The sequence below is a fragment of the Mustela lutreola genome, chromosome 8 (assembly GCF_030435805.1).
Source record: "Mustela lutreola isolate mMusLut2 chromosome 8, mMusLut2.pri, whole genome shotgun sequence".
Lineage (NCBI taxonomy): Eukaryota > Metazoa > Chordata > Mammalia > Carnivora > Mustelidae > Mustela > Mustela lutreola.
The window spans coordinates 83,108,059-83,123,365 of NC_081297.1; the positions used below are offsets into that span (position 1 = coordinate 83,108,059).

Sequence of the window (15,307 nt, forward strand, 5' to 3'; positions counted from 1 at the left end):
GTAATAAAGTATTTAATGATTTTTCTTACATCAGAATTATCATAAATGATGACTCTTCCAAACCGTTAGATTTTTTACTCCAAATGTACCGTCCTGCCAACACTGCCATAATATTTACATATAAATATATAAGCATTTATATATTTATATGTAAATATTATATAATTGAAAGAGTTTATACAAATTATAAGTGAAGTAGTTCTTTACAGGAGGAAATAGCATCTTTAAATACCTATAAGAAATTAGCAAATACCAGTTATATGAAATAGCAAATACAGACTAATAAACAAGTTTAGTAACTTGTTTTCACTAATTAGTATATAAGAACTTCAATATTATCTATTTACAAGAAAAAGATATGAAGAAAGAGTCACACCAGTTGCACACAAATATGATCAAATTTAAAAAGCAAGGTATCTGTCACCCTCAGAGTATTTTTCTTGTAATTCATGAAATTACATATATTAAAATATATTACGCTAATTTACTTGATAATTGCTTCTGCATCCAAACCATTCCATTGGATAAGGCTACAATCTCTATTAGAGAGCCAGCCATTGGTATAAGGAGGAAATTAATAATAAACTGATCATATTTCTCAAAAAATTTAGTGTTCATCATGTGGCAGCAAAACAATGAAACTAGACTTAAAGCCAATTTGAATGTTTAGATATGGTGACTACTTCATATTTGCAAATGTAACCAATAAAATTAAATTCAACTCTGCTCAGTAAAAATTCACCTGAAGCTTATTATGGGCCAGGCGTTGTGCTGGTCCTAGGCAACTGAGTGATAAAATAATGGAAATGAATAGGTACCAACAGATTCCTAACAAAATCCATTAGTAAAATCATGTGACTTACATCTTCCGTTTCAGCTGGAATATAATAAACTTTTAAAACTACAAGCTATTTTTTCCCCATCAGACCTATTAGTTACAAACACCTTCATACTAGATGAGTAAGAACAATAATAAAGGAAATAAAAGATCCACTAGAATGCACAAAATAAAATCTAGTAACATACTTGTCAGGAAAAGAATCACAGAAAAAGTAATCATTTAAGACACAGATTAGATTTTGATGAAAATAATGAGAACATAGTTAAAAACAAAAAAGCTAATATACAGTGCTCTTACTAAAAAGAAAAATACAGGATTTTGTTCTGTGATACTTTCTTGTTGCTTTTCACTATGTACTGACCTGGTCAAAGACACTGAATGTGGGCTAGCAAAACAGAAAATATGATATGGGGAGAAAAAGTTAAGGTTCAATTAAAATAAACAATACATGTCAAAAAAAAATTTAAAAAGCAAAGCAGAGCTTTCAAAATAGCAAGAAAAGGAGCTGCCTACCTTCATTGGAATATTTGTAATAGTAGTTGAAGCCAAGTCAAAATGCTGTTGTACTAAAATATTTAATTTGGTAGCAAGATGCCGTCCTGCCCGAACACTATGAACTTCACTGGTTAAAACGGGAGATAACTACAAAAAAAGTATTAAAAAAAACCCCATAAAACATTAATATAGTGTAACCTAGTGCCAATATGTTTACAGATGGGAATATAAGTATTTTTACTTTTTAGAATTTAGAAAAAATAAAAAGGCCCATAAATTAACTATGATCATTATTTTAGCAAAAAATTCTCATACACTCACTCAACAGATAAATACTAAGAACTTACTATATTATCTGCCAGAAACTGAACTATTAGAAGATGTAGCAAATAGGCAAAGTCTTTGTTCTCTTGCAACTTAAGTGTGGAATAGTCTTTGATTTAAATATTTATCTTAGTTTATAGTTTTTACTTCTATTTATCTATATGCAAAATGATTTGAAATGGCTGAGAGAAATACTATAGAAAACAATTAATTTTGTGGAGAGGAAAAAGCCCTGTAACTAAAATTACTTATTTTAATAAAGAATGTGGAAATTGCCATAAATGTCATATTTCATCACCAAAAAATGCAATCAGGCTACCAAAAGTTACTTACAACAAGATTATATAAGCCTTCACTCAGTCCAGGGTATAATATTTAGTGTAAATAAATTTTTAGTTATCACAAAATAAAGCCAACATGCACCCACATTATCAAAAGAGGCAGAAAAACGTTTTAAAAAAAAGGGAGGGGCTTTCACTGGAAACCACCTAAAAACACAATGATAGAGTTAATGACCTAAAAATACCACTTAACTATCGAACACTTGGGTAAGGTAATACTTCCCATGTTTATATAAATTAAGGCTAAGTGAAAAACCAGAACATAAGAACATACACATTTAATATAACTATATAAATCCATACATCTATTTTCTAAACACAACACTGATGGAGAATATTATGTGATACAATCTATTTAAAAATCAGCAGACTCATCTTTTCCCCTTAAAATTGTTCAAATTTATTTAAAAAGTAAAACCAAGATTAAAAATTAGTTTTAGCTTTGTCCTCTGGACATGTAAAATTAATTTTATCGGAGTCTATTTTTGTTAAAAAGTATATTGCCTTTCTAATGATGAAAAATAGATTCTTATACAATAAAAAGTCATTAAAGCAACTGAAATCCATTACAGTAACTGAAATTTTAGGAACAATACAGACTATGTATGGTTTTGCAACACATTTAAATTTCAACAGGCAAGCAAAACAGAAAGCATTTTAACATCTATGATTGTAACATAAGAATCATCCTAAGTGTTTTGCCATAGAGATTGCTTTGAAACTCTCAAGACCTTGGCAGAAAATGTTGGCAATATGATCATTTTTATGCTAACCCTTTTTTTTTTTAAATTTTTATTTATTTATTTATTTGACAAAGAGAGAGAGAGATCACAAGTAGGCAGAGAGGCAAGCAGAGAGAGAGAGGAGGAAGCAGGCTCCCTGCTGAGCAGAGAGCCCGATGCAGGACTCGATCCCAGAACCCTGAGAAGGCAGTGGCTTAACCCACTGAGCCACCCAGGCGCCCCAACCCTTTTTTTTTTTTAAAGATTTTTTATTTATTTATATGACAGATAGAGATCACAAGTAGGCAGAGAGGCAGGCAGAGAGAGAGGGGGAAGCAGGCTCCCTGCTGAGCAGAGAGCCCAATGCGGGGCTCGATCCCAGGACCCGGGACCATGACCTGAGCCGAAGGCAGAGGCTTAACCCACTGAGCCACCCAGGCGCCCCTATGCTAACCCTTCTCAGCGCTTCTTATTAATAAATAACAGTGATCTGTCCTTGCATTACTTCCGCACTTACCTCCTTTTTAGGACGATCAGATACAAGGCTGTCTTCACCAACTGCGTAAGTATGGATCAAGACCAGCTCACACTTCTGAATCTGCATGAGACTTAAAGAGAAACTTCTTACTTAGAATATAAGAATACACAGTATGTAAAGAATCCAGGTTGGTAAACTATTGAAAGTTTAATATATCAAAACAGTATATCTCTATAATCGGATATTGCTGTTAATATAAAAGCTAAATATTTAGAAAAACCACATAATTGCTGTACTAATACGAATATGAATTTACTATAAATGCAAAAATGATACTTTCTTGTGTTTGAAAAATAAAGGAAAATGTCTTGTAATCAGGAATAATTTTTAATAGATAACCGCCACAGAGAAAATGAATATATTGTGTATTTGTTTCTCTTTTACTAATGATTTTTGGGGCCCCTGGGTGGCTCAGTGAGTTAAAGCCTCTGCTTTCGGCTCAGGTCATGATCCCAGGGTCCTGGGATTGAGCCCCACATCGGGCTCTCTGCTCAGCAGGGAGCCTGCTTCCCTTCCTCTCTGTCTGCCTGCCTCTCTGCCTACCTGTGATCTCTGGCTGTCAAATAAATAAATAAAATCTTAAAACAAAACAAAAAAAAAACAAAAACTAATGATTTTTAAGGACAAAAATCAGGTAATAATAATAGAAAATAATCCCACTCATTGACAATAATACCAGTACTCCAATTAAGAAAATTAGTAATAGTTCAATCAAATATAAACTCCACATTGCAACTGTCCTAAACATGTCTTTAATAGCTTTATTTACTTTTTTTTTGGTGAGTGGAGGGGAGGTGGTAGAAGAGGCAGAGGAAGAGAGAGAGAGAGAACCCTGAACCCTAAGCAGACCCCATGCTCAGTGCCAAGCCCAACGCAGGCCTTGATCTCATGACCCTGAGATCATGAATTGAGCCAAAACCAAGAATTAGACACTCAACCAACTGAGCCACCCAAGTGCCCCAACTTTAATCCTTTTAAAAAATTCATACAATGCAATTAGTTATGTTTTGATTTGGTACATATTAAATAATCCTACCAACTACAAGTTTGTAACACAAAGTATGAGAGCAAGCCATCAAAATAAGTATGCTTTATAAATGTACGTATTATTTTACCCTTCTGATCACCTTTCCTATCAAAAAAAAAGTAAAATTTTAACATGAAAGAGAAAATGGAAAAATTTTCTGATCAAACATACATTTTTTGGCTAATTTGTAGAGCCAGTGGAGAATTCAAGGGAATGCTACCAATTACTGTTATAATCATTGGAATAATTATAATGAAACACAGGACTATAAAATGGAGTATTTATTTCACTTATGATCATACTCACTGATCTGAATTTGCAGCAAGCTTGTTATGTTCATGAATTGTTTCTTGGACACAATCCTCAAGCATTCGTACATGACTATCACTATGGCATAAAAAAGAACAAACCTGAATATACAGTGAAAAAATTAAACACACTATTCAGCTGCAGTATCTTGTTATAAGCACTTAAAATTACTTCAATAAGAACTGTCTTTAGCATGTTCACTCACAATACCAAAGAATCAGCTGAAAAACTAATGAGAAAAAAAGTCAAATTAACCGATATGATGACAATCTAAGTAGATTTCACTGAAATGAGTATGTTAGAACTGGATAAATACGGCTTCAATATTAGAAAGGCTACTTGAAATATGCCTAAACACTAACATGCTGCCCCTGTTTTTTCAAATAAACACTGTAATAAGACATTAAAATTCCCTTAGTGAAAGAATTATTGTGATTAATGTCTCACCTTTTTGCATTAGTAATGCAAATTATTCGTCCTCTATTTCCAACACGTTCTGCATTTTCCATTAATAGAGTACGAGCCTCATGTTGGTATTCTGTAATTTTACACAGGGTTTCCACTGCTGCAACGAGACCATGCAGAATGCTGCAGCATTCTGGATCTGCTCGTGGATTAGGAGGCCCAACAGCAGCTAATGCTGCCATTAGCTGAAGAAAAAGAGAAAATGATTATATTGACAAGAGTATGTACAAGTCAGACAAAGACATCACAAGAAAACTACAGCCAGTATATCTTACAAATATGGACACAAATAACCTCAACAAAATACCACCAAACCAAATTCAGCAACATATAAAAAGATTTATACACCATGACAAATTATACACCATGACTTATAGCCCAGGAATGCAAAGTTGATTTAACATCTGAAAATTAATTAACATAAATACCAATAAAATTTTTCAAAAACCCCATGATCATCTTCATAAACACAGAAAAAGCATTTCACGAAATCTAGGGCCTTTCATGATAAAAACAATCAACAAACTAGATATAGGCAGGAACTTCCTCAAGCAGAAAATGGCACCAACAAAAAACCTACAGATGACATCATCTTTAATAGTGAAGATTGGACATATTCCCTCTAAGATCAGGAGTAGAAGAAGGCTTTTATTCCACACTATATTGGAGGTCCTAGCCCGGGCAATTAAGAAAAAGAAATAAAAGGAATCCAGATTGGAAAGAAAGAAGTAAAATTATCTCTATGTTACAGATGACGTGACTTTTTTTTTTTTAAATATTTTTATTTATTTGGGGCGCCTGGGTGGCTCAGTGGGTTAAAACCTCTGCCTTCAGCTCAGGTCATGATCCCAGGGTCCTGGGATCGAGCCTCACATTGAGCTCTCTGCTCAGCGGGGAGCCTGCTTCCCCTTCTCTGCCTGCCTCTCTGCCTACTTGTGATCTCTGTCTGTCAAATAAATAAATAAAATCTTTAAAAAGAAAAAAAATATTTTTATTAATTTGAAAAAGAGAGTGAGTGAGCACACAAGTAGGGGGAGCTGGAGAGGGAGATGGAGAAGCAGGCTCTCTGCAGAGCAGGGAGCCAATGCAGGGCTCGATACCAGGACCCTGGGATCATGACCTGAGCCAAAGGCAGATGCTTAACCAACTAAGCCACACAGGCGCCCCTATATGATCTTGTATGTAGAAAATCATAAGGAATCCCCTAACAAACTATTAGAAATGATAAGCAAGTTCAGCAATTTACAGGATACATAATCAATAATAAAAAATAAAATTGTACTGCAACACATTTGCAATGAATAACCCAAAAATGTAGAAAACAATTCCATTTATAATAGCACAAAAAGAAAAATCTCTGGGAAAAAATCAACAAAAGAAATGCAAATTTTATACCCTGAGAACTACAAAACACTGTTGAAAGAAATGAAAGATCTAAATGAATGTAAAACATCCCATGTTCCTGGATTGAAAGACTCAATATTGTTAAAATAGTAACATTACTCAAACTCAACTACAATTAAAACTTAATCCATGTCAGAATCCCAGCTGATTTCTTTGTAGAAACTGACAAGGTGATTCTAAAATTAATATAGAATTGCAAGAGTCAGAGAACAGCCAAAACAATCTTGAAAGAGAACAAACTGGAAGGACTTTGCTTGTATATGGATAGACACTCTGGAATGAGCCATAAAAAACTAATAGTGGTGGGGATAAACAGTAATTTGCTGGTAAATCAGCTCTCTCTGAAGTTGGGGGTGCAGGGAAGTCCTAACTTGTTTTTGCCGGTATGTATGGTTAAATAAAATACTCCCACCATGGCAGATTTCAAGCTTTACTGAACACAAAGTTGGTAGGAGTTGAACACATTCACCTGTTCCAAGTTGGTATAACCAGGGTCTAGCACACCACTAACTGGGTCAGGGGATGAACCGGAAAGTTTTCAAGGTCTACCTTTTACTACACATACAAATATGTATATGTGTACATAAGTACATGTAGGTTATACATACATGTGTATGTATATATGTAAATTTAATTTCTAAACTATGTAAATATTACCTATTCATGAAAAGTAATCAGAAAAGAAAGAAAAAAACTGTGTATAAATGACTATACAAAGTCCCTGGTACATAGGAGAAACTCAATTAAAAAAGTAGCTCGGGGGCGCCTGGGTGGCTCAGTGGGTTAAGCCACTGCCTTCGGCTCAGGTCATGATCTCAGGGTCCTGGGATCGAGTCCCGCATCGGGCTCTCTGCTCAGCGGGGAGCCTGCTTCCTCCTCTCTCTCTCTGCCTCCCTCTCCATCTACTTGTGATCTCTCTCTGTCAAATAAATAAATAAAATCTTTAAAAAAAAAAAAAAAAAAAAAAAGTAGCTCGGGGGGCGCCTGGGTGGCTCAGTGGGTTAAGCCACTGCCTTCGGCTCAGGTCATGATCTCAGGGTCCTTGGATCGAGCCCCGCATCGGGCTCTCTGCTCAGCAGGGAGCCTGCTTCCTCCTCTCTCTCTGTCTGCCTCTCTGCCTGCTTGTGATCTCTCTGTCAAAAAAAAAAAAAAAAAAAAAAAAATCTTTAAAAAAGTAGCTCAGGGCGCCTGGGTGGCTCAGTGGGTTAAGCCTCTGCCTTCGGCTCAGGTCATGATCTCAGGGTCCTAGGATCAAGCCCCGCATCAAGCTCTCTGCTCGGTGGGGAGCCTGCTTCCCTTCCTCTCTCTCTCTGCCTACCTCTCTGCCTACTTGTGATCTCTGCCTGTCAAATAAATAAATAAAATCTTTAAAAAAAAAAAAAGTAGCTTTTTAGGGATGTTGTGGTCCTAGAGAAAGTAGCAGAAAGCAGGCTTAACTTTTGGAATCAGACAGAGATGGAATGAAATTCTGGCTATGCCTTTAAACACTGTAACCCTGGTCAATCTCTCCTAACCTAAAAGTGAAAAAAATATAATCTGTCCCATATTAGTGCAATACTTTCAAACTTTATTTAATTGAGCCTACAAAAACCAGACCCAAACGTCTGAACAATTTTGGGTGATAAAATTTAAGATGTATAGGATAGAGTCATGTGCTGTAACAGAAAGAGCCCTGGTCCCAGGTATATAAGTCAAAACACGTCTGGCTCCCGTGGGCCTCTGTTCCTTCACCTGCACATGAAAGGAGTCGAAGCAAAGGATGTTTACAACCCTTCTAGCCCCAAAATTCATCTTCAGTCTACTTCACTTGTTACTCATGATTGTTCACAATAATTAGGGAAAGGTGTGACATGGTTAACCAAAGCTAAACATTAAATGTGTTAACACAAGATTATACATAATGTATACAAAATGTCAATTATTTTATATAATCTTAAACACCAGTGATCTGCTATATAGTTGCCTTCCTAACTAGTTTCCCCTTCTGTTCACAATTTAAAAGCAATCAGCATGATACAATGTGCCTTCACATTCAGAAAGCAGAGGGAAGTAGCAATTCTCTTATCATTACTATACATACCATTATCAAATGCACAACTTTTATAGCACTGCAGAGGTGAAGTAAAGAAAACCAATACAAATTTGTACTGATTTTTATTCAGACACAACTAGAGAGGCTTCAGGCTTCCTTCATAGTACCTCTTAAAAAAAGTAAAGCAAAAATACATGCCCTTTCAAAAAGAAAATGCAGAGAGAATGTACAGAGTCTTTAACATTATTTCTTAAAGTAAAGAAAGAATTAAGAATGCTCTGGAGTAATATCAATGCAAAGCCAAAACAATAAAAGCCCACTGCGTGAGTGTATTACCTCAAAAGAATAAAAGATTAGATATGTTTACATATTACAACACTAATCACATTTTAAGACCAAACACTGTGATAAACACATTTTCTTTAAAAATGTTCCATTTACGGGACGCCTGGGTGGCTCAGTCAGTTAAGCTGCTGCCGTCAGCCCAGGTCAAGATCCCAGGGTCCTGGGATGGAGTCCTGCATCGGGCTCCTGCTTCTCTCTCTGCCTCTGCCTGTCACTCTGCTTGCTTGTGCACTCGTGTGCTTTCTCTGACCAACAAATAAGTAAATAAATAAATAAATAAATTTTTTTTTAAAAAAAGTTCCATTTACAACATATTTAGATGAAATTATTTCTATTGAAGGATATCCATTAACAAAAAAACTTTAACATGAAATCATTCAGAAAAATGTATTCAAATATTTCACTAATGCCTCTCATATTCATATTCATCAGTAAAGAACCCAGGAAACTGAAGTCTGTCACCCAACTCAACAACAGCAAAGAACATAATCTATCACAAATCTCAATATCCTTAGACAAATAATGTTTAAAAACCATCAGGCCTAGAAAGCAGCTAGTTCAAACTAGAGCAAAAGACTATGCTCCAAGAAGTATTTCAAGCAAAAAACAAGCTGCTAAATTTCTCATACACTTATGATAAAAATACTAACTTTTTAAAAAAGATTTTATTTATTTATTTATTATTTGACAGACAGAAATGACAAGCAGGTAGAGAGGCAAGCAGAGAGAGATGGGGAAGCAGGCTCCCCGCTGAGCAGAGAGCCCGATGCGGGGCTCGATCCCAGGACCCTGAGATCATGACCTGAGCTGAAGGCAGAGGCTTAACCCACTGAGCCACCCAGGCACCCCTATATATTAACAGGTTTTATAGAGACATGAGGAAAAGCAGCAAGATACATATAAAATAAAGCAAATTAAGAAAAAAAGGAAATGATAAATTGAAGCAATAAACAAAAAGTTACACAAAAAAGGAAAAAATATTTAAGTCAAATAATTATGTGGTACACCTTAAACTTATACAGAGCTGTAAGTCAGTGATATCTCAGTAAAACCTAAAAAAGAGAAAGGATATACCCATATATACTACTTAGCTTAGCAGTAAATAACACTTTATACAGATATCATTGCAAATATGCAATTCTAAATTAACAAAAATTCTGATATAACAACACTGAGAAAATGAGGGAAGGTAAGAGGGTAAGCATGGGTGACAAGAAATCTAAAAGTTAAATTTTCATTAACAATAATGATAAAAAATAAAGTTTAAATTGAGAACTCAATCAATAGCAGTAAAAACCATTATTTAGAAATATGGAAGTACATACTAGATGAGCTAGAGTTGAAAGTTTGCTTCTAGGAAGTGGGAAAAGACTGGAGTGAAGACAGCTGTTTTTCATTTAGTATTGTTTTAAAACTACAGGCAAATAGTATACTGATAAAAAGAAAAAATCTTTCAAATTGTTTTCCAAGAAACTATTACCACATTCAGATAATTTTCAGAAATGGCTACAGCTCAAAACCTAACCATACCTCCTGCAAATTTTGGTCTTCTTGAGTCCAAGAATTTAGAACATGTGCTCCAGAGTCACTCACAATGAAATTCACCTAACAGAGTTCAAAGACATAATTAGTATTCACATCCAATTCCACTCAATCATATCATATTTAATATGCAGTCTCTAGCACTGGCTTGCTGATTCATTCATTCACTTTATAGTTCTAGAATGCCTAGTATATGCCAGGTGCTATCCTTGGCACTGGGGATTTGGGAATACAGCAACGAATAAAAGTTCTATCACTCACAATATGGGGTAAGTCAGGCATTTGGGGGCAGTGGTAAGATAGAGGGCAGTATAGGAAGAATCCAAATAAGTAAATGCACAAGAGAATTTCAGTGAGTGATAAATGCTATGAAAACCAAATTGGTTAGCTGCTTTAGGTTCAGTGGTCAGAGAAGGGCTCTCCACAGAACTGGCAACTGACTGCAAACCAAATGACCAAAAGAAACCAGCCATAAATGGAGCTGGGGATAGAGAATTCCTGGTACAGCAAACAGCAAATGCATAGGCCTCTAAATGTGTACCCTCAGAAGAGTGAAAAGGTCCCAGCAGGCAAACGGGTGGGAGATAGGCTCAGAGAAACAGGTACTAGCCATACCACGAAAGGCACTGAATGTCAAAATAGTCCATCTGGACTTTATCCTAAAGTAAAAAGCAAACAAAAAAATACTACAGAGAAAAATGATAATAGATATATTAGAAGGATATATTAGAAAGTATATAAGATGATGGATGATTACTCCCTTTTGAAGGAGGGTAAGACTATTTCTTTCCCCTGGACTACATGATCTAATCCATGATCTTTTTTCTAACTATCCATGAAATATGAGTTTTGCATCCCTAATATATTTGGTAAGTGGTTTTCTCTCTGAAGTCTTCTCTAACAGGGACATATTCTACTAGCCATTTTAGTTATATTATCTCACTGAAATCTTACATCACAGAAAGAGGTGTTATGCTTACATGTGAGGAAGCTGAGGTTTGGAAAAATTAAGCAATATGATCAAGGTCACAATGTGGTAGCTAATGATGCCAGAATTTGAACCAAAGCCTCTATCAGAAATTACTACTTATCTTCCCCTCATATCTTCCTTATGTTCTTTTACCCTACATCATGCACAATTTGCAGAGGGACTAAAAACAATTTACATTTTAATTTGGAATATATCTGAATGTATTAGATTCTCTACGTTCAGCCTTACTGCCACTTTCCTGCCTGTGGTAGTCTAAGAGACTGGCTAGGTCTCAGCCTAGGCTGCTCCAAATGAGACAAAGCAAATCATCCATTTGTGGGTAACCAAATGACTCCCAAAATAAAACAGCTGAGATGATGAAACCTGAAGATAATTTTCATATTTGGAATCTATCAATCCTCAATCTCTCTTCTTATGGAAAAAAATAATTTCCACTTAGCATTCTTAAGAGCTTTTCTTGTAATAAGGCTAAATCCTGCAGCAATTTAGTGTGTATCCACTAAAACTATAAGCAGCCAGCCTGCTTAGGTTCAAATGCTAGTTGTCTCTAACTAGCTGTGTGCCTCAGGACAAGTTTCTTCTATTTACCTCAATTTCTAGATCTCCAACATGGCAATAATAAACAAAGCTGATATTCACATGATATCTACCAAAACAATCTGACATTGCTTACACCCAACATCCCTTCTGCTTTGACCGGCAACGGTCTCAAAGGTTATTCTCAATTCTATTCTAGTTATTATACACTTTGAATATTGTCCCAGTAATTACAGTAGGTACCTTACAGGATTGTTGTGAAAATTAAAGAAGTTAATAAATATGAAGCACTCTGGAAATGACTGGCACATGTAAATGCTCCATAACTGTTAGCTGTTATTATTGCTATTGGCCCTAATTAAATATTAGATAGCATGTTAATCCCCCAAAAGAGTTCCACATACCACATTTTTTAAAGTAGTAAACAGCTGTAAGTCAAAACTATAGTAAATTCTTATGTAAAAAATATAACAGACAGTTAAGTCCATCCCCCGCCCCCAATGATGATTTTGCTTGTACTTCACACTCACCAGCTTTTTGAAAGGAAATATATCATACATTATTCTACAATATTCCATGGAAGATTCTACTGAACAAGTCCACAATGATTTAGATATGGGTGCCAAAGGGATGATTCCTTGGGTCCTATTCTTCACCAGCATATCAAACTCGACATGCTGTCTGCATGATTCTGCCATGTAAGGGCAGTGATCTACAACAAATACTGTTTTATGAGATTCAGAAAAAATCTTCATTTTTGTTTTAACCTGTAAGGGATAAAATATATTAGCCAAATGTCTCATATATGACATTTAATATCCTTAAATTGTTCCTAATTAATGTTTTTTCCTCAAAAAGATTTGGTAGGGAACATGAATAATCAGTATTCAAAGAAATTTATCCAACAAAGGACAAGATTTAAGGAGGTCATGACCATAAAGTAACTATCAATTGGAGGGATAAGCTACACCATAGTAAGCTGTCACTCTATCAGTCACAGGCAAAATTACAGTATATATATATTTTGCTTTTTGAATAAACTTAAAATTGCCAGGAAAAAGAAATGTTTACAAATAACTGCACTTGATTCCCTTACGTAATACCAAACATAATCAATGACAAATACTCTTAAAATACACTTCTGATGATTCTTGCTAACTGACATCAATCACATATAAACCCTCAAACTAACCCAAGTCAGCAGTTGGACTTCCCTCCAAAGTCTCAAGACTTCTGAATAAGGTTGAGGTGGGCCAGAATTAACAGGAAAGAGGAGTGACAGCAAAAGAAAAGCCCCCATATAAACATGTCCTAAGACAACTGCATATCGGGTCTTCACATTAGGAATAAGGACCCCAAATACAGTCTCCCCTTTAGCTTTTTGTAACACCACAGTAATTTATCATGTAGAACAGAAAAACTCAGTTGCTACATTCCACACTGCTGGGGAGGAGAAACTTTTAAACTTTTTCTTATAAAAACTCCCTTGCTTCTCTAATAAAACCTTACACTGAAAAGACAATCCACATTCAAAAAGCACATGGTAAGCAGAGCAAAAGTGTTCATTAAAACGAACTGACTTTCTACGACCTAGCTATTTTCTTCTGCTTTCAAACGCATTTCCCCTTCATGCAAACTCTTTGAGAAACCTCAACACACTCTGCTGGAGGGTGGGGGGTGGAAAGTACAAGGTGAGTGGATAGGGAAGACCTCAGGATCGAGGTTCGCTTACTTTCGTGCCTGGTCCTGCAGTGAAAACGAACAGAGGCTATGGACCACAGCCTCTCTGGAAAAGGCTGCTGGCTGGGTGGGGAGGGTCAGCGCACAGTCAGGAGTGTCTGGTACCAAAGACTGGGGACTATGCTTTCCCCGCTCATCTCCTAGCACACCCGTCCTTCCCAGGCTTCCTAAATGCAGGAGCGCGCGCGCGTGCGCGTGAACACAAACACTCACACACACTCGGACTCGCGCGTGCGCAAAGCCCTCTTCCTCAGCCCCGCCAAGCAGCCCTTCCCCCTCGGTGGGCCAGACGCCCAGCTCTCAGAACAGGAAGAGGGCGGAGCCAAGAAAAAAATGCCTCCGAACCCCAAGATTTTCTACCCGCTAATTTTCCCAATAACCCTTTGGGAAGATTGATCCAGGCGAACTCAGAGCCTCCCCAACAGCGAAGTACCAACCACAGCACCGGCTAAACCAGCCGCGGCCCTTAGGCGCACGGCCCTCCCACCCGGCCTCCCCTTCTTCGCCTCTCCACCCAGGTCGGCTTCCCCTGGCAAAACTCGCGACACTTTGCGAGAAGGCAAGCAGAAGCCTGAGTAGATTGATGGGGAGGGACGTAGAAGGGAACCGCCTCCACCTCTCGCGCATGTCTGCGAGAAGCCTCGAATAAATTTCTTGGCTCTGCCTCCCCCACCACCCGGCAACGTGAGGCAGGAAATCTCGCGAGGTTTGAGGGCTCTGCGAGCTCTGGTCGCAGGCGATCAGTGGAGGTGTTCCTCGGGCCAGTGATGGGGCTGAGCTCCGCTGACCCCTGCAGCCGCCCCTCGACTGACAGTCCCTGCTGGGTTCTGAGTCTGCTGGCCGAAGAAGCTGAAGAGGCGAGAGGAGTCTCTTCCCTTGGGTGCTTAGGTTCCTGCTAGCAGAGGCTTTGAGTCGTAACGCCACAACTGACGGCTGCGAGGGATTGAGACCAGAGTAAGTGGAGATAAATCGAGGGACAAGAGCGGGCGTAGGGAGTTGAAGTTTCCTTTCCCAGGGCCGCCGTCGTTCTTCGCATCTCTGGAACTACTGGCCGCCCTCCGATTCCCGGGGCTCCTTTCCCGCTTCTTGGAGCGGTACTTCCTTTTCCCGGGCCCCAGCTCCTCTTTCCGGGTCTCTTAGGTGCGGAAAGTTTCTTGAAGTCTGGCCCGAACCTTGTCTGGACGCATCTTCGTGTCTCTTTTTCTTCCTGCCTCAACCCACCTGGGAGCTTACCATTGAGAGGAGGGAAGAGGGACCCTATCGGTTTTCAGTTTTCAGCGTTGCAGCGTATTTCATGGATGGAACTAGTCCCTCTTTCTTGAAACTGCCTTCCAGGGAATGCTGCTGTTCTCCTGCTTTTCTTCCGTATCCCATTTCTGATAATGGTACCAGTATCTATTCTCCTGTCCCAATGGAAACCTTTATCCTGGATTCTGCATTCCCACTCGCTCTGCTCTATATTATTCCTTCTTTCACCAGAATTATTGCAGTTGCCCGACCCCCCCCCCCAACACACACACACACTGGTTTCTCCACCATCATCCTTCCATAGAGATATCATCCTAAAATGTTTTTATCACTCCTTTCCTTAAACTTTTCCCCTAACTCTATGCCTAATGGAGTTCAGTCTTAATTGGTAAGCATGATATGCTTC

The 15,307-nt window shown here is 37.7% G+C and overlaps 2 protein-coding genes across 5 annotated transcripts in view; one reads left to right on the top strand and one right to left on the bottom strand.

The window, feature by feature from the left end:
* The window catches only part of INTS13 (integrator complex subunit 13), a 29,031-nt gene extending 14,837 nt beyond the window's left edge, over positions 1–14,194 (bottom strand). Inside the window, exons 1-7 of the mRNA XM_059185827.1 lie at positions 13,646–14,194; positions 12,444–12,680; positions 10,374–10,448; positions 5,045–5,247; positions 4,595–4,675; positions 3,241–3,331; positions 1,355–1,483 (exon numbers count right to left, since the gene is read on the bottom strand). Of these exons, the coding sequence (XP_059041810.1) occupies positions 1,355–1,483; positions 3,241–3,331; positions 4,595–4,675; positions 5,045–5,247; positions 10,374–10,448; positions 12,444–12,668 (804 nt within the window). The 5' untranslated portion in view covers positions 12,669–12,680; positions 13,646–14,194. The remainder of the gene's footprint in view (positions 1–1,354; positions 1,484–3,240; positions 3,332–4,594; positions 4,676–5,044; positions 5,248–10,373; positions 10,449–12,443; positions 12,681–13,645) is intronic.
* Positions 14,195–14,336: 142 nt separating this feature from the next.
* Positions 14,337–15,307, top strand: part of FGFR1OP2 (FGFR1 oncogene partner 2) — a 38,606-nt gene continuing 37,635 nt past the window's right edge. For 2 of the 4 annotated variants that reach the window (XM_059185831.1, XM_059185830.1), the window contains exon 1: positions 14,337–14,607. The gene's annotated coding sequence lies outside the window, so the exon portion shown is untranslated. The remainder of the gene's footprint in view (positions 14,608–15,307) is intronic. The other 2 variants (XM_059185829.1, XM_059185833.1) reach the window with 2 other exon arrangements.